This window comes from Rhinolophus sinicus, linkage group LG01, assembly GCF_036562045.2.
Source record: "Rhinolophus sinicus isolate RSC01 linkage group LG01, ASM3656204v1, whole genome shotgun sequence".
Classification (NCBI taxonomy): domain Eukaryota; kingdom Metazoa; phylum Chordata; class Mammalia; order Chiroptera; family Rhinolophidae; genus Rhinolophus; species Rhinolophus sinicus.
Window position 1 is genome coordinate 1,476,236 of NC_133751.1, and position 24,279 is coordinate 1,500,514.

The window sequence follows — 24,279 nt, forward strand, 5'->3', positions numbered from 1 at the left end:
CAACTTTAAATGATAGCCTTGCTGGATAAAGCAATCTAGGTTGTAGGCCTTTGTTTTCCATCACTTTGAGTATCTCCTGCCACTCCCTCCTGGCCTTCAATGTTTCTGTAGAAAAGTCATTTGATAGTCTTATGGGAGTTCCCTTGTATGTAACCCTCTGTCTTTCTCTTGCTGCTTTTAGGATTCTCTCTTTGTCTTTAACCTTTGCCATTTTAACTATAATGTGTCTTGGTGTGGACCTGTTTGGGTTTATCCTGGTTGGAACTCTCTGCACTTCCTGGGCTTGTATGTTGGTTTCCTTCACCAGGTTAGGGAAGTTTTTGGACATTATTACTTCAAATATGTTCTCAATCCCTTGCTTCCTCTCTTCACCTTCTGGTATTCCTATGATGAACATGTTGTTGCGCTTGATGTTATCCCAGAGGTCTCAAACCATCTTCATTGTTTTTTTTATTTTTTCTTTCTGTTGTTATGTTTGGGTGATCTCTGCTAACTTGTCTTCTAAGTCACTGATTCGATCCTCTGCTTCATCTAACCTGCTGTTAATTCCTTCAAGTGAGTTCTTTATTTCAGTAATTGTGTTCTTTAGTTCTAACTGGTTGTTCATTATGATTTCTACATCCTTCTTTATGTCGTCTCTAAGCTACTTAAACATTCTTATCATCAGTGTTCTGAACTCTGTCTCTGATAGGTTGGTTACCTCTGCTTCATTTGGTTCCATTTCTGGAGGTTTCTTCTGTTCTTTTATTTGGGACATGTTTCTTTGCTTCCCCATTCTGGCTGACTCTCTGTGTTTGCTTCGATGTATTAGGTAGATCCCCTAGGGTTCTTAGGTCTTGCTGGGTTATCTTATGTAGTATGTGTCCTTTATATTTGACTGGCACTACTTCATTCTTCTCCTCTGCATGTGCTCCAAGGGTGACTCTTGTGTTGTGTATATTGTGCTATTAAAGAAGATCTTTAATTGCTTTTCACTTTTGAGTAGGTGGGGTTAACTCCTAGGCTGACTAGTTGTGAGACTTGGCTCTGCCCACGCAGGGTGTTCTGCTGCGTGAGGGTTGACCGCTTAAATGTGGTTTTGCCTCTATGGGCTCTTGTGCCTGTAGAGAATTCCCTCTGGGTGTGTCACTTGTAGGTCAAACCCGGTAGTACTCTGGTTTGGTCTGGAGTTGGCCTCTGGGTATTTTGAATCTTGTGCCTCTTAAGCTGGGCCCTGATAGGGCAATTTCAGAACAAAGCAAATCACCAAACACAACAACAACAACAACAAAAAATAAAATACATTCACATGTAAAAACAACCGACAACCCCCACTCAACACAGGCAAAGATATCAAAGATATAAAGACAAAACAAAACAAAACAAAAAGCAGCACCAGTCTTAGCTTCATCCCACCAAGTAATCTCCAGGTTGTCCTCTGCTGTACCAAAGAGTCCCCTGCGTATTGTGCAAGCAGAGCCGGTCACCTGCTGCCCAGAGTGACACTGGGACTGCAGATTTAGATGCGTGGGGCTGAGGGGTCTGGACGGTAGTTTTTACAAAGTCAGTGCAGTTTCTGCCCTTGCCTGCACATATGCGCACTAAGAGTAGCACCACCAGCCCTGTGTCCAGTTCTCCTGAGTCTTAGGGCACTTCTTATGTGTGTGTGTGTGTGTGTGTGTGTGTGTGTGTGTGTGTGTGGTGGGAGGGAGATTTCTGAGCTGCTGAAAGCCCAGAGCTGTGTCTGCCGCCTACTGCTGACCCCTGGGAGTGCCTCCAGTTGTAATTGCCCTGCCCTAGGCAGGCCAGAAAAGGTGGTGGCTGGGGGTGGAGGAGTCTCTTCTCTCCTAGCCCAGCAAAAATCACACTCTTCCCAGCCTCTTCCCTGGGTCAGAGCTGCACGCCAGTCTTCCCAGAGCCCGAGCACCAAGGCTCCTCTGTAATCAGACACTATTCCTCAGTTCAGGGGCCAGCTTAAATCTCTGGAAGGGCGGGGGTAAGATTGGAAGAGTGGGGGGAGGGGCCCAGGTATGAAGTTTGTGTCCTTTGTCCGGCCTTAGGCCCAGCTGGAAGTATCAGCTGAGGTTATTGCCTCAAATGCTGGATATGCTGGACCCCCTGGCGGGAGAGATCAGCTGTGGGACGCAGGGAAAGAGCCCACCTCCTGGCTTTTGTGTTCTCTGTTCCATCCTGGGATCCCCTGCGTCTCTGCAGCTGCGGATGTCAGCCGCGTCCCCACAGCCGCAGATCTTGGTTTTGTATTTTTAATTATTCCATTTCACCGCTGCTTTTGGTTCATTAGCTATCCATCTTTTGAAGTCGATTGACTTAGAATTGATAATATCTCTAATATAACCAAATCTACCTCCAAACAGTGTTTTGCCCCTTTGACAGCAGTGGATTTCCATCCTCCCTCCTACCTTTGTGTTATTGTCCTATTTTACTTTACATATGTTAAGAATCCCACAATGCATTGCTACTGTTTCTGCTCTAGATAGTCAGTTATCCTGTAATGCTTTCAATATTCATCTTTTCTTTCAAACCATTTCTAGAGCCACCCTTTCCCTTCTAGAGCCAGGTTTCTCTGTGCTTTCATAATCTTTGGCTTGAAAACATTTTCTTAATAGTTCCTGTAGTGCACGTCTGCTGCACTCTCCCTCAGGTTTTGTTTCTCTGAAAAAGAATTTATTTCACCTTCGTTTTTGAAAGATATGGTCAGTTTCATAAGATTGACAGTTTTAGTATTTTAAATATATTATTCCATTGTCTTTTGGATTGTATAAATTCTACTTAGAATGCTGATAAAATTCTTATCTTTGCTCTTCTGTATGTAGTGTGTCTTTTTCATATGGATGCTTTCCAGATTTCCTCCTTACTTTTGGTTTTTGATAGTCAACAGGTTTAATATGACGTGTCCAAATCACAGTCTTTTTTGTTTTGTTTTGTAGGGGGAAGTTGTTTATCCTACTTGGGTTGCTCGGTGGTTCCTGGATCTGTAGTTTTATATTTTCTCCTCCTCCTCCTCCTCCTCCTCCTCCTCCTCCTCCTCCTCCTCCTCCTCCTCCTCCTCCTCCTCCTCCTCTTCCTCCTCCTCCTCCTCCTCCTCCTCCTCCTCCTCCTCCTCTTCCTCCTCCTCCTCCTCCTCCTCCTCCTCCTCCTCCTCCTCCTCCTCCTCCTCCTCCTCCTCCTCCTCCTCTTCCTCCTCCTCCTCTTCCTCCTCTTCCTCCTCGTCCTCCTCCTCGTCCTCCTCCTCCTCCTCCTCCTCCTCCTCCTTCTCCTCCTCCTCTTCCTCCTCTTCCTCCTCGTCCTCCTCCTCGTCCTCCTCCTCCTCCTCCTCCTCCTCCTCCTCCTCCTCCTCCTTCTCCTCCTCCTCTTCCTCCTCTTCCTCCTCGTCCTCCTCCCGTCCTCCTCCTCCTCCTCCTCCTCCTCCTCCTCCTCTTCCTCCTCGTCCTCCTCCTCGTCCTCCTCCTCCTCCTCTTCCTCCTCCTCCTCTTCCTCCTCTTCCTCCTCGTCCTCCTCCTCGTCCTCCTCCTCCTCCTCCTCCTCCTCCTCGTCCTCCTCCTCCTCCTCCTCCTCCTCCTCTTCCTCCTCCTCCTCCTCCTCCTCCTCCTCCTCCTCCTCCTCTTCCTCCTCCTCGTCCTCCTCCTCCTCCTCCTCCTCCTCCTCCTCCTCCTCCCCCACCTCCTCCTCCTCTTCCTCCTCCTCCTCCTCCCTCCCTTCCTCCTCCCCCTCCTCCTCCTCCCCCTCTTCCTCTTCCTCCTCCTCCTCCTCCTCTCCTCCTCCTCCTCCTCCTCCTCCTCTCTCCTCCTCCTCCTCCTCCTCTTCCTCCTCCCTCCTCCTCCTCCTCCTCCTCCTCCTCCTCCTCCTCTCCTCCTCCTCCTCCCTCCTCCTCTCCTCCTCCTCCTCCTCTCCTCCTCTCCTCCTCCTCCTCCCTCCTCCTCCTCCTCCTCCTCCTCCCTCCTCCTCCCTCCTCCTCCCCTCCTCCTCCTCCTCCTCCTCCTCCTCCTCCTCCTCCCTCCTCCTCCTCCTCTTCCTCCTCCTCCTCCTCCTCCTCCTTCTCCTCCTCCTCCTCCTCCTCCTCCCCCCTCCTCCTCCTCCTCTCCTCCTCCTCCTCCTCCTCCTCCTCCTCCTCCTCATCCTCCTCCTCCTCCTCCTCCTCCTCCTCTTCCTCCTCCTCCTCCTCCTCTTCCTCCTCCTCCTCCTCCTCCTCCTTATTTGATTGAGCATCTATTTTATTCCAGACGCAAAGTCTATATCAATATGTGTCTTACTAAATCCTAGGAAATAAAACAAATTCAGATAAGTGGATACAAGCTTTGTAGATGAAGTCATGTTTACTGTGGAAATAAAAAGATTAATAGGTGTAAGTTGACAGCGGAGAAGAAGAGAGGTTTATTCCCAGCTGAGAGAAGAGCAGGAATAAATTGTAGGACTTATAGGAGAAGTTTGGATGAGAAGGGTGTGTGGGTGTGGAGGTGCACATGTTTAAAGGACGGAGACATAAAGCTTAAAATGTGTGGCATGGATTTAGTCCTGGGGGATGTGGCTGGAAAAACAGCATGGAAGTGGGTGGGAAAATACATTAACTGTTGAGAACATTACAGACAGTGTGGATCTGTGGCTTGGCTATAAGGGGTGATTCTCAGATTTTCTAATTTCCTGAGGCTTGAGACCATGTCAGCCTTTCCATCACTGTACAGCAGCACGTAGGTTTAATTTAATCTACTAAATTAAAACACGCACACACACACACGCACACACACACACAAACCAAAACTATATCCAAACTGAAGTCCTTGACCTTACGGGTATACCATGGGGACTGGTGCTTCTGCAGAAGTGACCCCACCCTGTCATCACCAAAGCCTGCGCCCTCCAGAACCCTTATCTTTGGCAGGAGATCTGGTCATAAAGACGCAGAGCCCGCTGCTGGCCTCCTGCAGTCTCAGCGACTGTTTGTTTGCGGATGGACTGATACACTGTCCCACTCCCGAGCCGGCGTCCTCCCCCACTGCTGCATGTCCACTGCCCAGTGAGGCTGCCTGAGGAGTCCATACTGACCCTGGTGTTCCCATGGAGGAACCTCAGGGTGTCTGAAGGCCTCTGTCAGTGTCTGCCAGGGCACAACACTCCGTTGATATTACTTTCAGACCGTCCCCCTTCATATTCACAAGTTAGAAACATTCCTGCAGCCCCCTGGATGCCACGTGGATGGATGCCAATTTGGGAATCATTTACTCTTTGGAAAGATGAGTGATTGCCGGGCCTCCATGGTAGCTCTCATGAGACATTAAAGTGTTATTGGTGATCAAACTGACGCTCAGGCTGGCTGCTTTCCAACATCACCTTTTCCATTGTGCAGCAAGACGCTTTCTGGGTTGCTCTCCTCTGCCAGCTTCCTGTGATTTTTATTATTTTTTAAAAATTTCTAAGCTATACCTCTTCAAATATTTCTTTTACTTTATTCTTTCTCTCTCTCTGTCTCTTCTCTCTCTTTCTGGGAGTCTAATCACATGTTTTATTGATGATTTATATTATCCTAGAGCTCTTTGATGTTTTGTTCTCCCCCCACCCCCGCTATCTTTTTCTTTGTGTTTTAATTTGGACAATTTCTATTTACCTATCTTCAAATTCAATGAGTCCACACTTAGCTGTGTCAAGTTCACTGATGAGCTCATTGAAGGAATTCAATTTGATATTTATTTACTTTGATTTCTCCACTATCTGCTTGACTCTTTCTTATTGTTCCCATATCTCTGGTAAAATTCCCCATCTGTTCACTTACGTGGTTCATGGTTTGCACTTCATCCTTTACCATATTAGTCATCGTTATTTTAAAGTTTCTGTCCAGTAGCTGCAACATCTGGGTCATTTTGAGTCCAATTGTGTTGATTGTTTTGCCTCTTAAAAATGAATCGATTATTCCCTGCTTTTTTGCATGTCTTCTAAGTTTTGATTGAATATCATATCACACACTAATTGAAATGGACATAAACAGTGTTTCGTCCTGGAAATGGATGTGCCTCTTCTCTGTCAGGTCATCAGTACGTGTGTGTTGGAGGGAGTTTGAAGCAACCTGCTCAGATGTTGACCTTGGTTTGGGTTTTGTTGTTATTGTGAGGACCTTCAGGGAACCAAAGACTTCAGATTCCTTTGTGGTGGGCTGCCGGTGCCTTGTGCGTAGGACAGGGCTGGGGGTGGGAGTGGGGACACAGCCCTAAGTTTTCCACTGCCCCTGTGTACCAGCACATGGAAGGGGCCTTTCCCTGGTGGAGGCTGATGCTGCTCGTGCAGCTGTGCTGGTCGGGCTGAGTGGGGGGAGGGTTGTCTGTCACCATGGCCAGTGTCAGCCTTGAGTAGGCCCTGAGCACCTGGGACTGGGAAGGGAAGGCTTTCTCAGACTTCCTGCCACTCCTCCCTGGCTGGCCAGACCCCACTCTGTGTGTGTGTGTGTGTGTGTGGGGGGGGAGTTGTGTGAGAGTTCCCTGCTCCCCTCCCCCATTGCAGTGATCCTTTAGGTACCCCTTGGGTCCGGGGCCCAGGCCTGTTTCCCATCCTCCACTCAATGGGAGGGAATTTTCTCCTCTGTCCTTTCCATCTACAATATCTTGGGTGGCAGATGTGGGGACGGCACCTTCCCTCCACCCTCCACCCATGAAGGACCCCCACTTTCAGCTGAGCTTTCAGGAAGAGAACTCTTTGAGGAGGGGCTGCTGTGCGTATGAAGGTATCCACCTTCAAGGGAAGGACTTCAGAAATATGTGAGGATAAAACGGGGACACGCTGCATTGGGAAAGCCCATGTGTCTGCCTCATGCAGGGTGAGGTCTCCTCCTGGAGACAGGAGGACCCTGAGAACCAGGGCTTCCCTCGGGGGTGGACAGGGTCACAAGGGGTCCAGATCACCCGCCACACTCTCGTCCTGGAGTTCAGAGGGCTTGTTGAACGTGCTTTTCATGTGCCATGAGCAGAACCTGGGGGCTGCCGAGGACTCGTTGTGAGAGAGGTGCAGGTGTCACCCCGTCTGCACTGGGACCAGCTGGGTAGGAGACTTGCGGTCAGCAGCAGGAAGGGGTGTCACAGGAGGTGGGGCTGCAGGCCAGTGTGGAACAGGAGGGCTGGAAGCATCTGGAAGACTGAGAGGAGGGGGGTCCTCCCACGACGGGCTTGCAGCTCCCAGGCCTGCAGATGGAGGCCTGCCAGGAGGGGTCCATGCACACAGAGGGCTTGCAGCTCACGGGCACATGTCAGCACGCCTGGCAGGGGCTGGGCGAGCAGCAGGCAACCTGGCAGCCCTGGAGCAGCCAGTGTGGCACATGTTGACGTGGGGCTGGCTGGCGTGGGGCGGAGGGCAGTGACACCTGCAGGCTCCTTCCCTGGTGGCCTTATTCCCAGGCTGTGGGCATCCCCACAGTCAACACCGAAGCACGGCTGTTGACTTCCTCATGGCTCCTTCCACGTGTTTCGACGTGCTTCTCTGTATCCGGGAACGCACTCTCCTCTGTTAGGCTCCACCGTAAATACACTTGGCTTTGAGGCCAGGTTCCCTTGCAAACAGGATGTGCTGCTTTGACTCTTCGGGGGCTCCTGTGGTTTCTCCAGGTCAGTACTGTGCACAAGGCACCCCGGCCTGACTCAGCACTGTGTCCTTTACATCCCTTTTGTCACCTGCCATCCATGAAGACTCTGAGGCAGTAATGTACTTAGAGCTCTTATTCTGCACAGGAAACATTAGAGCAGAAGTCTGCAAACAAGTCTACGGTAGGAATCTGGCCTGCTGCCTGTTTGTCAATAAAGTTTTATTGGATACAGCCACGTCCATGCATTTGCTGCTGTCTAGGGCTGCTTTTGCACAGCAATGCTGAGTATGGTACTAAACTTATGGACCTTGGGTTCAAAGAGCATTTTATGAATTTGACTCCAAAAACAAGGGAAGTAAAAGCTAAAATAAATGAATGGGATTATATCAAACTAAAAAGCTTCTGCACAGCAAAAGAAACCATTGACACAATAAAGAGGCAGCCAATCGAATGGGAGAAGATTTTTGCAAATAGTGCCTCTGATAAGGGGCCAATATCCAAAATATATAAGGAACTCTACAACACAACAACAACAAAAAAACAAACAATCCAATTAAAAAATGGGCAGAGGACCTGAAGAGACATTTCTCCAAAGAGGACATACAAATGGCAAATAGACATATGAAAAAATGCTCATCACTAATCATCAGAGAAATGCAAATCAAAACCACAATGAGATATCACCTCACCCCAGTTAGAATGGCTATCATCAGCAAGACAAATAGTAACAAGTGTTGGAGAGGCTGTGGAGAAAAAGGAACCCTCATACACTGTTGGTGGGAATGCAGACTGGTACAGCCGTTATGGAAGGCAGTGTGGACGTTCCTCAAAAAATTACGAATAGAATTGCCATATGACCCAGCAATCCCTCTCCTGGGTATCTACCCCAAAAATCTGAAAACATTTATCCATAAAGACATATGTGTTCCAATGTTCATTGCAGCTTTATTTACAGTGGCCAAGGCATGTAAATGGCCAAAGTGTCCTGTGATAGATGAATGGATAAAGAAGTTGTGGTATATATACACAATGGAATACTATTCGGTGGTAAGAAAAGATGATATAGGAACATTTGTGACAACGTGGATGGATCTTGAGTGTATAATGCTGAGCGAAATAAGTCAGACAGTAAAAGCAGAGAACCATGTGATTTCACTGATATGTGGTATATAAAACTGAAAACAACAAAAGAACAAGACAAACGAATGAAGAAACAAAAACTCATAGACACAGACAATAGTTTAGTGGTTACCAGAGGGTAAGGGGTGTGGGGGGTGGGAGATGAGGGTAAAGGGGGTCAAATATATGGTGACGGAAGGAGAACTGACTCTGGGTGGTGAACACACAATGGGATTTATAGGTGATGTAATACAGAATTGTACACCTGAAATCTATGTAATTTCACTAACAATTGTCACCCCAATAAATTTAATTTAAAAAAAAAAAAGAATGCTGAGTAGTTATGGGAGAGACTACGTGATGGCAAACCCTGACATGCTTACTGTCTGCCTCTCACAGACAGTTCGCCAACTCCTGCCTTCCAGTAATCTACACAAGAGCTGATTTGTTCACGCTACAGACTGTACTGTGTGCTGGCCACGGAGACATCCTAGCCTCGTGAGCCTTCCAGGGCAATGAATAAATGAGTGAATGGAGAATTATTTTTAATGAAGTAATCCCAAAGACGGCTGAGTCCTGAAAAGGAAAACAGGTTCAGCAGATAGAGAGTAAGGGGTGCTGGTGGGTGGCTGGGGCCTCTGTGAGGAGGTGATGCTGAGCTGGCACTGGGTGCTGTGAAGGGGTTCGGGGATGGTGTCCCAGGCAGAGGAAGCCTGGGCTGTGAGGACACTGCCACGGGCACGCCCAGGAGCGCTGGGAAATCAGCTGTCACTCACACTGGGTTGTAGATTGCTGGCTTCCACGTGTGTCAGCATCTCTGCACCTCACTTTCTTTGGGTTAGGGGTGAGGGAGAACCTTCTTCCATGGCTTTTTAAAAAAATTTTTTACTGGGGAACAGTGTGTTTCTCCAGGGCCCATCAGCTCCAAGTCGTTGTCCTTCAGTCTAGTTGTGGAGGGCGCAGCTCAGCTCCAAGTCCAGTCACCGTTTTCAATCTTTAGTTGCAGGGGGCGCAGCCCACCATCCCACGCAGGAATTGAACTGGCAACCTTGTTGTTGAGAGCTCGCGCTCTAACCTACTGAGCCATCCGGCTGCCCTTCTGGCAGCTCCTTGTCGTCAATCTAGTTGTGGAGGGCGCAGCTCACTGGCCCATGTGGGAATTGAACCAGCAACCGTGTTGTTCAGGGCTTACACCCTAATCACCTGAGCCATCCAGCCACCCCTTTCCATGGCTTTTTAACTCTGGGCTATGAAGACTCCATCAAGGCCTTTGTCCATTTACTATGAAGATGGTTGCATTTTTCTTAAAATTTGAATGAACAAGGAATGAGTACGGGTTTTGGATAAACTCGGGCAGGCTGAGGGATTTAACGTCAAGGCGGGCTTATGATCCAGCCACTTCCTCTTCGAAGGCCCTCAGAGGGTGTTTGCTCTGCCGGCTCCTTCCCTGGGTCGAGCTTATCTGGGGTGGGGGTGGGGCTTACAGGCTCCCCTACCAGCCCCCTGGGGAGGTGCCTTCCGTTCCTGGTCCCATCTGCTCCCACGGGCCTCCTTGGTCCATTCCTGGTGAGGGGACAAGGGACAAGGAGGGCCCTCAGTGCTGCCTGGTCAGTCTGACTGGTGTCTGCTTGACTCATACTAGTGGTCCACTGAGACTGCAGGCTCGTCCTCCTCATAGTCCCGAGGGTTTGTTCACAAGGCATCTTTTTGTTCTGTGCCTCCTCGGTCAGACCTTGAAAGCTTGAGTGGAACGAGTGATGTCTGAACCAGCCTTTGTGCCCTGTTAGGGCCCCTGTGCTCTGACCAGCACGCCTCTATGCGGGCCCCCCTCTCCCAGGGAAGGCAGCGTGGTGCCAGGTACTGGACTCTCAGATTCTGACCAACAGGGTTTCTGCTGCTCCCCGATTCACCTTTAACCTGGACAGGCAGGGGACAGGCGCGGGCAGGAGCCCCAGTCCACTCAGAGTCCAAGCCTCTGGCGCCCACACCGCCCCTGGGCCCCGCCTTGGAGGCTGTGCACTCGGGGAGGCTGGGCAGCTGCCTGGGAAGGGGACGAGTGTGCGGATCTTCCCGTCACTTGGCCGCTGGGAACTTGGATATGAGAATGTGCCTCTGCCGTCTGCTTTGTATCAGACGGAGCAGCACAGCCCAGACTTGGCGTGGTCGTGGGGCTCGGGCGGAGAAGACAAACGCGCATCGTATTTCCCAACACAAACATTGTATTGATTATAGCCTTTATTGATTATTGATTACGGCCTTTGTCACATGGAATGCAAGCAACCGTCCTGCAGAGGAGGCCCCGCGGGCCCCAAGTCCCCCCAGCGCTGGTGAGGGATTTGTGAGTCGTGTCTTCTCAGAAGCCACGGGCGCCATGTTCAGCCCCCGTTAGGCAGCAGATGTGCACCCACCTGTGGGGAGGGGGAGGTCCTGGCGCCTGCAGAGGGGCTCCAGGGGCTGCTGAGAGAGGAGGGCTGGGCTTGGGAGCAGGACAGCAGCTCAAGAGGCAGATCGAGCTGGTCAGCAGCAGGACTTCTGGGCCGAGGCGGGGACGCAGCAGGCCGTGCGTGAGCACAGGGGGCGGCAGATGACAGACACGCAGGAGGTCGGGCGGCAGCAGCTGGGCTGGCAGGAGGAGGCAGGGGCACAGCAGGAGGAGATGGGCACGCAGCTGGCGGGCCTGCACACAGGGCGGCAGATGAGGGACACGCAGGAGGTGGGTCTGCAGCAGGATGAGGCGCAGGGGGCGGCCCCAGAGCAGACGGGTGTGCAACAGAGGGGCTTGCAGCAGACGGGTGTGCAGCAGACGGGTGTGCAACAGGCGGGCTTACAGCAGACGGGCACACAGCAGGCCTGCTGGCAGGGGGAGGAGGTGCAGGAGGGCTGGCAGCTAGACTGTTGGCAGCATGAGGGCGTGCAGGAGCTGGTGCAGACTGATTGGCAGGCGCTGGGCCCACAGGCTGCCTGGCAGCAGGGACTGGATACACAGCTCACTGGGGCACAGACCAGGGTCAGGCAGGGGGACTGGCAGCAGCTGGGGACACAGCAGCAGGACTGGCCACAGCTGGGGACACAGCAGGAGGACTGGCCACAGCTGGGGACACAACAGAGGGGCTGGCAGCAGCTGGGGACACAGCATGAGGGCTGGCAGCAGCTGGGGACACAGCAGGGGGGCTCGCAGCAGCTCTCTGGGCAGTCGTCCACCTGCCAGGAGGAGTCCGTGCAAGAGTCACAGGAACCGGGCAGGCAGACGCGGCTGCCATAGCTCAGGTCGCTGGAGCAGACGGACAGCGTGGACGCGGCCATGGTGGATGGTGGGTGGGAGGTGAGCGGGGAGGAGGGTGTGAGTGTGAGTGTGAGAGGGTGTGTGAGTGTGAGGTGCTGCTGTCGGCTTTTATACTCCTGCTGGGGGGGGTGTTGTCCCAGGAGGAGGCTCCCCACGCCCTCCCTTCCTCATTGGTGTTTAGAGCCTGTTGCAGCAGAACCCTCATTAGTGCTGGTTTATTTTCTATAATTAGTCTTTCCTCATTAAACTTGTGACTGTTTCAAGATGTATGTCCCATCTCTGCTTTGTTTGGCTCCAGAAAACTTTGAGGTAAGATTATGCCGAGTTGAGTTTTAGCTGTGAACACTCCACAGTGATGGATTCTGGTTCTACCTCTTCTGTGTTTGTAGTGTTTTAACATGTTTTATCCATGTAAGCACTTAAATGTAAGTATACGGTGCAACTTGCTCACCTTATGAAATACAACTGGTACAGAGGGTTGGATGTGAGAAAGCTGAGTGCCCTCCCTTCAAATCACCCCTGCCTGTGGGAGGAGAACACTCAGAGTTTCGATGTCCTGCCAACTAGCTCTCTCTTTCCGCCTTCCTTCCACTTTCCTCCACCCTGTGCTAAGGTGACTCCTTTGTCATATTTCAAGCTGTACTCTGGATTTTTTCCATTTTCATTTCACCATGGTAAATGATCAAAGACTTTGTCATACATGATGGTGGACTTCACATTGTAAGATTTCTCGTATATCTGAAAATGTATCAAGTTACTTTCATACGTGATAGTTCAACTGGGTACCGAATTCTGGTTTGAAATAATTGTTTCCTCACAACTCGGAAGACAGCTTTGCATTTTGCTGTAGTGTCCACTGTTAAAGATGAAAATGAGGCTGTCATTTCTTTATAGTTTATCTTTTTTTTTTTTAACTTTCCAAGAGCATTTGATTTTATTTTTGTTCTAAAACATCATGTTTTGCTTTCTAGGAGTGTGTATTACTATATGTTCTGTGAAGAGCTCATTGAGCCTGTCAGTATAAGACTTCTCACTGGAAATGCTTTTGTACTATTTGTATATTTAAAAATGATTTCATCTTCCTTGTCCTATGCTTTTGTGACTCCTGGAACTTGCCTTCATCTCTCTAAATTTTTCTGTCATTTTCCCTTACGTTTATCATTTGCTCTCTTATCTAGGAGACTTTCTTGATTTTGTCTTTCAGATCACATTTCAGTCTTTCACCATTTCTAGTGTATTATTTGGCCTTTGCGTTGACTTTTTCCTTAGTTTTTTATTTTCAAATATTATTATTCGATTATTTCTTTTTTGTAGCAGCTTGATTTCATCTTGGGATATGAGTGAGATGCGTTCCTCCATCACTTGGACGGTGTTAGCGTGTGTTTTTAAAAGCTTTCCACCATTTTTTAAGTAATCTGTTTCCCTGGGTGTCACATAAACTGCTCCTTGGTGTCCGTCATTTGATTTTCTAAATAAAAGAATACACTGTTTTATTCTTGTGCTTTGGGGTCCTGCTCCAGTTTATACACCGATCTGTTTCCTTCTGCTTCTCTTTTCTGCAGACATGTCCTGGTGACCCTGCTTCTTATTATACTGTTTGATTTAGGTTTTCTTATACCTTTTAAAATTTGCTTTCAGAGAGAACCATGTGGCCACTCCACCTTCCAGAGCTGAAGACTTGAGTGTTGCTTTAGGGAAATGATGGCAACATTCGTGACAAGTGCAGGATGACATGGCATCATGTGCTGAATCGCTAGACATGTCCCATCACAGGCTGAGTCCTTTCCAAAGGCAACCACTGTGCGAGTGCCCCTCAGGGACCCACTTGTACAGACACAGAAACGCTGCCAGAGTACAATGTCCCGTGAAACAGGACAATGATAGCGGGAAACCTGAGAATCCAGGGTCCGATGTTCCTCCCCTGGCTACAAGGGGCTCTGCTTGTCACGACCCCCTTCTCCCCCAGGCCAGCTCTGGATTTTGTGGGTGGAGCTGGGGAGGGAATGTGGGTTTGAAACTAGGTGTATTTGGGAAGGCTGACACTGGCTTCTAGGACAAGTATAATGTTGCCTCTCGTCTTCCCACAGCTGTCCTGGGGTCCAGCTTAATGGGCATTAGGACACTCTCCGTGTTCTGTTTCTCATTTGTGACCCACACCCTCCTGTGTAGCAACCCTCTCCTTGGCCTGTGGAACACGTGTGTCATGGCCAAGGAGTATTTCAACTGTCATTGCTTTAAGCACAAGCCTTCCAGGGGCCGGGCTGGCCTGACCCAGGTCTGGCCCAGCCCTTTCAGAGATGGGCTTCTGGATCAGGGTGCCGTGGGCTGGAGCTGGCAGGGCAGGTGCAGTGGGAGATCAGACGATGTTTGAAAACAGGAAAAAAATGTTGGGCATCTGAGATTGAGCAGCGGTGTAATGACTTCCTGGTGCTGGCTGGGCCAGCAGGGTGGTGGGGGGAAGGGATGCCAGCAGGGGCGAGCGTCTGGGAAGCTGTGTGGTGTGCTTTCCTTTTATTCCACGCTTTAGGCACTGACCAGGATGCCGAGCGCACTGGGTGAGGGCCGGTGGCGGCAAGCCCTGTCACCTCACTCCTGGAGCTGGCGGAGTGCCGCCTGCCACCAAGGGCCAAGTGTGTGCTTCCGGGCGCACAGCACTTGTCGTTGTGTTAGGGAGGCTTCTTTCTATTCCTAGTTTACCAAGAAGTGTGCTTTGCGCTTTTGAGTAAAGAATGAGTTGAATCCTCTGTGTGTTACTGTATGGAGAGCGCTAATGGGTTTCCCGTTGGCATTCAGCAGTACAGTTAATGATAGCATTTCTGGATTGCACTCTGAGGTATATGCTGCTTCATAATGGCGTGTCGTTCTTTTCCTGTAGTTCCATGTTAAATGTACTAATACTTTATTGGACTCTCCTACCTCACAGTTTCAAATGAGGTTCATCTACAGTCCTCTCCTTTCTCTCTCTCTCTCTCTCTCTCCCTCCCTCTCTCCACCCCACCCTCGTTGTTGGTTTGGCATCAGAGTTTTTCCAACCTTCTTAGATAAACCCAGAAACCTTCTGGCTTATTCTAAGCTCTGGAATATTTTAAATATAAGAAAAAGCTCTGTGCTGAAGACTGATGGGACATACCTTTAAAACTTTCCAAGTCTGTGCCTTTTGAACAATTATATCTTTACATTTATCTTCACTTTTTTCTATATTTGTATTGAAATTTTCATTTTGTTAATGTAGTTACATTTTTTTAGAACATGGTATATTTCACTGGTATTTTTGACCTGGAAATGGAATGGTGCTTTTTGTTTCTAACAGGGCTACTAAGATATAATTCATATGCCACAAAGGTCACCACTTAAAATGCCCAATTCATGGTTTTTAGTGTATTCACAGAGTTATGCAGCTGTCACCATTATTTTATTTTAGAACGTCTCCCCCAAACCCCATACCACTAGCATCACCCCCATTTTCCCTCCCCCAGCTCTGGCAACCCCTCATCGGTCTCTGGGGAGTCTCTTGTTCTGGACGTTCCTGTGGGCGGAATCATGTAACAGGTGGTCTTGTGTGTCTTCTGTCACTCATCATGAGTCCTCCAGGACCACCCACATTGCAGGCTGTCACAGCTTCACACCTGTTCATGGCTGAGTCACCCCGCGGTGTGGCTGGCGCACAGGGTCTCTGCATTCTTCAGCGGGTTGACGTTTGGGCTGCTTTGCCACGGTCCGGTTATGTGACCAGAGCTGCAGTGAACACTGGGGAAGGAGATTCTGTTTGAACACTGGTTCCTTGTTGGCATTTGCCCAGATGCAGACCTGCCGGGTCCTACTGTGGCTCCTGCATTTGGAGGAGTTGTTTGCCAGGGCCCTGACACCGGCCTGATGTTTTGAGCAAGCAGAGGAGACGCGCTGGGGCCCTCAGGGTAGCTCCCACGCCCCGGCCGGCGCTCCCGGGACCCAGGGCAGGCGGCGCGTGTCTGTCTTTGGTGATGGTGTGCAGGCACGGAGTGAGTCTGGGCCCTGCGCTGCCATCCGTTCTGGCCCTGCAGTGGCAGAGAACCCAGAGCAGGGGCTCAGGCCCACTGTGCCAGAGCTGTTGGCAGAGCACGAAGGTGCCTGAGCCCCAGAACCCAGATTTGGGCGCAGCAGCCACCCAGAACCACAACAAGAAAGACAACATTTCTGTGCTTGGGACCCTCATTGTGTCCCTTTGGAAGGACGTGGCTTTGCTTCCAAGAAGATGGACAAGCTTGTGTCAGGTTGGTTTCTGGCTCGGGGTGGAGAGGGAGCACTGCTGCCTGTCCTGGGGAGGGGGGTCTGCTCCAGGGAGGAGCGAGGGAGATGGCTGTTCTGACTGTGCCAGCACAGAGGGGTGGCACTGTGGTGGGAGCAGCTGGACCAGGTCTGTCTGCTGTCTGTGCCTGGAGGTGTGGCTGGTTGTGTGGGTCCATTTACTAGTAGGGTGGGCTGAGGTTCAGGGTCTCGGATGGACTCAGCTGCCCTACAGAAAGAGCCCAGGCCGGAGGGCAGCAGGGAGAAGCCAAGGGCCATTCAGAAGAGGCCTGGGGGACCTGGGAGGGTGGGAAGTACGTGTGAGCCCACTTGTGTGGGGCACAGACGTCAGGGGGCCCAGGACAGTGAGAGTGGGACAGGGCTCAGGGCAGGGGGGTATGGGGGTGTCAGATGGGGGCTCAGAGTCCAGGAACGTGGTCAGGAGGCAACCATGAACCCCCCCAATCTTTAGGGGAGTCTGCCGGTTAGACAGTACTGTTAGGCTCATCTCATTTATATCCTCGTGGCCATGCCTGAGAAAGGGCCAGGAAGCACCCAGGGCTGCTGGGTTCTCCCTCCTGGGCCGGGGCGTTCTCCTCGTGTCTCACTGGCAGGAGTCCGGGCCAAGCTGGAGGAAAGGCCACCTTGCCAGGCTGCCAGAAGGGCATGTGGTCCTCGGGCTGGTCTCCTGGGGGGAACCAGGTGGATGAGACCCCTGGGTGTGGGGCCAGGCACAGACATGCAGCCTGGGCCTAGGGGCGGCCACCAAGCTGTGATGGCAAGTGTGGCTCCAGGCCCACAGCTGCTGGCGGGGTCCGCTGTGTCCCATGTGCCCTGGCTTGCAGCTCACTGAGATGGGCCTGGGGACTGCATGGTGGGCTTGGGTCCCACAGGGCTGCGAGTGGCCTGGCTTGAGGGGCTGACAGAGGCCAGCACCAGGTGCCCTGTCAGTCTGTCCCCAATGTATCCACACACAAACAGAAGGTCAGAGTGAGGCAGCTGTGGTTTTATTAGGACTGAGAGATGATGTCACTGCCTGGGATGGGAGCAGCCTGCTGAGGCCACAGGACCCACCCTGGGGCCCAGGGGCAGGACTGGAGCTACAGGGGCATCTGTGCTGCCAGCATCGGGAGGACGAGGTGAGCATCTGGGTCCCTGAACCCTGCAGGGGCCAAGCCAGGGGGAGGGCTCGTCCTGTCCCCTGTGGCTGGGAAAGCCAGAGGGTGTGTAGCTGCCTGGAAAGTCAGCCGCCTGCTGGGGAAAGGACCATGGATGAGGTTTAGGAAGGGTCAGCAGCAGGACTTCTGGGCTGAGGCGGGGACGCAACAGGCCGTGTGGGAGCACAGGGGGCGGCAGATGACAGACACGCAGGAGGTCGGGCGGCAGCAGGATGAGGCGCAGGGGGCGGCCCCAGAGCAGACGGGTGTGCAACAGAGGGACTTGCAGCAGACGGGTGTGCAACAGGCGGGCTTGCAGCAGACAGGTCTGCAGCAGACAGGCTTGCAGCAGACAGGTGTGCAGCAGACAGGCTTGCAGCAGACAGGTGTGCAACAGATGGACACACAGCAAGACTGCTGGCAGGGGGAGGAGGTGCAGCAGGAGGGCTGGTAGCAGCTGGGGACACAGCAGGAGGGCTGGCAGCAGCTGGGGACACAGCAAGAGGGCTGGCAGCAGCTGGGGACACAGCAGGAGGGCTGGCAGCAGCTGGGGACACAGCAGGAGGGCTCGCAGCAGCTCTCCGGGCAGTCGTCCACCTGCCAGGAGGAGTCCGTGCAAGAGTCACAGGAACCGGGCAGGCAGACGCGGCCGCCATAGCTCAGGTCGCTGGAGCAGACGGACAGGGTGGACGCGGCCATGGTGGGTGGTAGGTGGGAAGTGAGCTGGGAGGAGAGTGTGAATGTGAGTGAGTGTGTGAGTGTGAGGTGCTGCTGTCGGCTTTTATACCCACCTGGGTGTTTGTTTCCCAACAGGAAGCTCACGTGCCCTCCCTTCCTTGTTTGTGTTTGGAACCCAGCGTACTCTTGTTAACGCTTGTTCTGTGTTTAGTTCTATGAGATGCTGCATAGTTCTAAACTCCCTCGTGTGTCCTAGTCCGTTGATGCATCCTAAGGTGCCTTTGGTCTGTAGAACTGAGGTAGAAAGAGCGTGTGTGTCTGCAGATAATTGTCCTGGGTCTGCACTGGCCGGACGAGAAATCCATGTCTCCTAATCCAGCTGTCCTTTTGCTGACACCTGGGATGGGTCCTGTGCACACCTGGGGACTGTGCTTGTTAGGGTGTCACGACTTGCCCAGAACCAAGCTGGAGAAGCCCGGGTCATTTCTCTGTGTCCCTGGCACACCTCCTGTGCAGGGACTTCCCTGGGACAGGTGGAAGCAGCTGAAGGTGGGCAGTGTGGTGGCAGCACCACCATGTCCCTGGCTGGGCTGTGCACACACGCTGTCCACCCAACCGCTTAGTGGGGCCACAGAGCCCGCGCCTGTCCACAACCTCGCATCCTGTCTGCATTTACCCCAACCCAGCCTCCTGCCTGCACAGAGCACAGCCACCACAGAAAGGCCTCCACACGGGAAGCAAGGATCGCTGTGTTTCCTCTTGATTATGAATAGAAAATTTCCTTGGGGCACCCAGGCCAGAAAGCAGAAAGTCATCCAGCTTCTTTCTTCTGCAAATACTATCAAGGGGCCACCAAACATTTTTTGGGTCTCTCTGCTGAATCCATTTCAAACCGTCTCTAGCCCTTTCACCTTCCAAACAGGAGTGTATTCTCTACGCAGCAAATCCTCTCTCGGGCTGGAACTGGCCCCAGGCTCAGGACTGCAGATACGAACCCGGGCCAGCTGGGGAGCCCTGCGGGCCTGGAGAGGTGGGCTGTTGGCACCCTTATGTTGGTGATGACCAGGCACAGCACAGCAGGCACGAGGCCCAGAGGACTGGCAGCTACATGGCAGGAAGGCTCGAGGTGGGGCTGTCTGGGGGGGTGACGCCCCCGGAGTCTGGGCACTCACATTCTCACTCGCCTGCCGCTCTGTTTCTAACAGTGGGTCTCCACCCAGGCCTCTCAACTCCTAGGAAATGTATGAAAAGCAAGAAAGGCAGTGAGGAATTCAATTAAATTGAGGGCTGAGTTGTCTTTTTTTAATATTTTGAGTTATAAAAGTAAGATTGATTTGAACCTGGCCTTCTGTGCTCAGCTCCAGGCCCTTCCAGAGGTATAGGAACTGATCGTATAGACTAGAAGTGCAAGAGCGAGAGAGAGAGCGAGAGCGAGAGAGAGAGAGAGAGAGGACAGAACAGATATGTGTGCTTCCATGCATGACAAGGTGGCTTGTGCCAGACATATACTCCTGATGAGAATAATTTGAAAAGCTGGATAAAACACAAAAACATCCATTTAAAGCTTTTGAAAGTGAAACTAAGAATTGAGGAGCAAAGGTTCTGGACATGCAGGGATTCCGGAGACGTGAGCCAGCACTCTCCAAATGGCTTTTCCTTTAAGTGCCACTGATAATCTTGCTGTGGGGTGTGAGGAGGAGAAACTGGGCAGAGGCTAAAACTGAGACGTAGAGTAGTCAACAGACCTTCTGGAAATTTCATGGGGTTGGAGAAAATTACATGGGAATTTGTGACTGCAGAGGCAGCAGAGACTCAAGGGGACAGGGTCCCAAACAGATGGGAGGCACCAAGAAGAAAGAGCTCTAGAATTGGAGCTTGGACCCTCAGGGCATTTTTCAAATTTTCATGCTACACAGGAAAGAAAATGAACTGAAAGCCACTAAAAATCCAAGCAGTGCTTTTGCAATCTCATTACCGAGGAGACATAACCCAGAGTTACGACTAGCCAAGGAAGAGTAGCTTTCAGCTGGAACCTCTGAAGAGCTAAATCCTAAGTGGGGAAAACCAGACGTAGACAAAAGCTTCCAGAGACTGCCTCCCAGCTTCACATCAATAAGAGTCCTCTGTGCCCACTTGGCTGTCTGGTGGAGGGTGAGGTGAAACTCTGGAAGAAGAGAAACTCACTTGGAGCTGCTAGAATGTTTCATATACAACATCAAATATTCAATCAAGAATTAGCCTTGACAAGAAATAGGGCCAAGAGACAAAATAGACAATAGAAACAGACCCAGAGGTGACACTGTGTTGGAGTTTTCAGGCAGTTTTAAAGTAATCGTGATGAAAATAGATGTAAGTACTCAAGAAAATAGATGTAATTATGGAGAGTTTGATCATAAATCTGAAATATATAAAAAGAAACAAGTAGACATTCTTGAACTGAAAAATACGTAACGATGGTATTTATGAACTGATAAGTGGGTTAATAGTAGAATGGACAGCAGAGAAGGGATCAGTGACCTGGAAGCTGTGAAGCATCTAAGATGGGCTGGTGAGGGGAAATATGTGGTGAAACCTGGCGAGGAGATTTCACACCTTTTTGTTTTGTTTTGTTTTGTTTTGTTTTGTTTTGTTTTGTTTTGTCATTGGAGTCTCATGTGGGAGGAAAGAGAGAATGGGGGAATGTTTGGAGAGAGGATGATAAAGAATCTTCCAAAACTAAGACTCAAGCTGCAAATTGAAGAAATGCTACAAACCTTAAGAGAATAACTTCTAGTGAAGCCACACCTAGGCACATGCTAATGAAACCGATGAAAACCCATAATAAAGACCAATTGTCGAAAACAGTCAGAGGGAAAAGAAACATTTAAGTTCAAATTTGAAGCAATCAGATTTATAGTAGATTCCCCCACAGAAATGAGGAAGGAAGAGGTAATGGGTAGGGTCTTTAAGGGGCTGACAAAATTCTGTCAGCATTCTGTTCCTTGCAGGGGGTCCGACTGAGGGCCTTAGTTTCTTGCTGGCTGTTGAGTGGAGGCCGCCCTCATTTCTTGCCACATGGCCTCTCCATGGGCAGCTCAGAGGGGACAGCTGGCTGCTCACAGCCAGTACAGGAGAGAGTCTCTCCCCCAAGGCCAGCATACGATCTTATGTAATGTAACCAGGCACATCTTATCACCCCCGTTGTATTCTTTGTGGCTAAAGCATGTCACGAGTTCTGACCACACGTGGGGGACAGAGGCCACATGGTACATGGACACTAGTGTTTTACTCCAAACTTAGACTAGCCTTTCCCTCTCTGAGATTGTTTTTGTCTCCTTTTCCGTCAATGATTGAGAGGGCTATATTAATATCCCCAAGTATCATTTCACCTTTCTCTATTTCTGCTTTTAGTTCTGTCAATTTTTTTATTTCTGTGTTTTAGTGTATGTTATTGGGTACATACATTTAGAATTGTTACAGCTTACTAGCTGGCCCTTTTAGCTTTATGAAATGTCTTGATCTCAAATAATTCTTCTTGCTTTAAAATGTACTTTATCAGGTAATAAGCCACACCAGCTTTTTAAAGTTGGTGTTTGCATGATGTACCCTTTTCCACCTTTTTACTCCCAACCTTTATGTGCCCTTATATTTGGGATCGAGCTCTGGAAGTAGCAAACAGGTTTTCTTTTTTTAAAAATCCAAACTAACAATCTTTATTTATAAATTGGCATATTTAATACTTTAGGTTTAATTATTGATGATTGGGTTTCTATCTACTATCCGGTTCTGTTTTTTATTTGTCACAACCTGCTGTTTTACATTGTTTCCTGACTTCTGATTCATCAAGTATTTTTATTACTCATTTCCCTTTTGTAGTCATGGGTAATTATCCTGGTGTGTGCTGTCCTTTCAGTGGTGACCTAGAGATTCAAGTGGACACTAGTTCTCTTACCAAGGCCTCGGACACTTTACCTCCACTTACCCTCCTCACCCTTTACTGTTAGTGCTGTCATACATTTCATTTCTCTTTATAGTTTCGATCCCATCAGGAACTTTAAATATGTCACCACAATCGTGTGACGGTCACGTAGGTCAGTTTTCACTCCCACTTGTCCTCTTATCGATCCTTTCAAGTTCTCCTCACTCTTGCTGTGCTCCTGTCCGCCTGTCCTCCTGCCTGAAAATTCCCTTCAGCATTTCCTTCGCAGTGGGTCTTCCAGTGGTGCATTTGCTCAGTTTCTCTTTGCCTGGCGGTGTTGTTTGACGTCCACGTTTTTGTGGTGTCCTTGCAGGGTAAGAGACTCAGATCTGTACTGCTGCCCTGTCAGCCCCTTCAGGCACCGTCCATCACCTCCCTCCTTTCCCAGGTGACACCCCACGGTGTGGCCCCACACAGACCCAGTGCATCTACTGAGCCCCAGAGACGGTGACACAACTCACGGGAATTGTTTTAAGCCACTGAGCTTTGGTTGTTTGTTACGCAGCAGAAGAAATCGAGCACACAGACCAGTGTGGGATTCTATGCAGCTGTAAACGAGGAGGAAAAATATTTTCACAGGAATGAGTCCACATTGTAGTCAGTTTAGTTTTTTTAAACCATAGTGGGCAACATATGATACGATTTGTATTTTAAAAACTCATACACAAAGACATTAGATGTGTATCTATATAGACGGATGGATGATATTAGGTTGGTGCAAAAGTAATTGTGGTTCAAAAGGTTAAAAATAAATGCAAAAACTGCAATTGCTTTTGCACCAGCCTAATAAATGGAGAGAGACGCAGTCAGTCCGCATGAGTCCTGGGTTCCCCATTGATGAATTCACCTACTCACTAAAATCACTTGTAACCCAAATCATACTGGTAGGGCCTGCAAGCTCATCTGTGGGCTTGTGCAGCGTGCCCCAAAACTTGAGCCCCCCCATGGTGCATGGTCCCAGCTGGGACAAAGAGACACTGCCCCCTTCTTTCAGCTGTATCCTTCCCAGGTGTCTTCAGTGCCACGTTTTTCACATTGTGGGGCTGTGTGCTTGCGAGCTGGCTGGTTAACACGCCCTCAGCATCCAGCTGCACTGCTGTCTGGTGTTCCGGAGGCTGGGATGTCCTCACAGAGAAAACGGGTCACAGAAGCCTCGTTTGGGCGAGCTTGCAGTGCAGTTGATTGTACTCTGCTGTTAAGTAAGACGTATGATAAGCAAGATGCCTTTAAACAGACATACATCAAACAAGGTTATGTGTTGATCGGCTGGTGAAAATACTGCGCCCAGAGGCTTCCAGTAACCCAACCCTGTATTTCCCCAGGTGTCATGATTCAGCATTTGCTAATTCAGTGTCTGTGGAGACTTTATGGGACACCACACTGCAAATAATGACAATGGCCTCTGTGTGTGTGTGTGTGTGTGTGTGTGTGTGTGTGTGTGTGCGTGCATGGAGAGAGGGAAAGGCAGAGGGAGAAGATAAGCCATGGGAGTCTCCGTTCCGGGGCGGGGCTGTGGGTGTGGCACACGGAGTGAGGCATCTTTTTGTTGTGTTCTGTGGCCAAGTGCTACTTGGTGACCCTGTAGGTTTTCCAAAAAGTCCCCTTTTATCGCTGAGAGGTCCTGTTTTGAACGGATGCTGGATTTCACAAAAAGCTTTTTACGTACGAGTATCATATAGTTTTCTCTTTAAATCTGTTGATATGGTGAATTACATTAATTGATTTGGAAGACTTCGTTTTGGAAATAGTTGTGGATTCATGGGAAATTGCAAAGCTGGGGCAGAACTGCTGTGTACCCACATTCACTGATGTTTGAATGCTAGAGCAGTGTCGGATTCCTGGGCAAACCACGTCTCTGTGATGTCTGGTCTGTTGTCCAGGGGTATGTTTGGGCCCTCAGCATGGACACCGCTGGTGCCCATGAATGTGTTGAATTCCTTAGAATTCATTTGCAGCGCTCCTCACGTGCTTGCGTCTGAATGTCCAGCTCCAACTTCGTACACGCAGTCCATCACTCATTCTGCACCTAGTGGGAGCTTTTCCAGGAAGATACAAAGCTCAGTCTCTGTTAACCTTGAAAACCTTGTTGTGTGTGTGTGTGGATGAGGCAGATTCAGAGACACAAGTGCATGTGGCCTGAACACTTGTCAGAGCCAAGATTGCATGTGTTGGCACTGATTGGGGTGGGGTGACCTCAGCAAGGTGCTATTTCAATTAAACAGTGTCGGAGAGGCTCACGCTGGGATTAGCTGAATTCAAGGTC

General features: G+C 50.2%; 2 protein-coding genes across 5 annotated transcripts in view; one reads left to right on the forward strand and one right to left on the reverse strand.

Moving 5' to 3' along the window:
• Positions 1-24,279, forward strand: part of TSPEAR (thrombospondin type laminin G domain and EAR repeats) — a 116,381-nt gene that overhangs the window by 21,703 nt on the left and 70,399 nt on the right. The window lies entirely within an intron of this gene.
• On the reverse strand, positions 11,124-18,139 carry LOC109454744 (uncharacterized). 3 transcript variants are annotated; one of them, XM_074331863.1, is made up of 3 exons: positions 17,705-18,139; positions 11,719-11,860; positions 11,124-11,667 (listed from the first exon to the last, which is right to left on the reverse strand). In XM_074331863.1, exons 1-3 carry the CDS (start codon positions 18,077-18,079, stop codon positions 11,195-11,197), a joined length of 990 nt encoding a protein of 329 aa, XP_074187964.1. In that variant the 5' UTR covers positions 18,080-18,139; the 3' UTR covers positions 11,124-11,194. The 3 variants fall into 3 exon arrangements, with proteins under 3 accessions (XP_074187964.1, XP_074188032.1, XP_074188006.1); XM_074331931.1 differs by lacking the exon at positions 17,705-18,139 and having other exon boundaries at positions 11,124-11,698; positions 11,807-11,980; XM_074331905.1 differs by lacking the exon at positions 17,705-18,139 and having other exon boundaries at positions 11,124-11,980.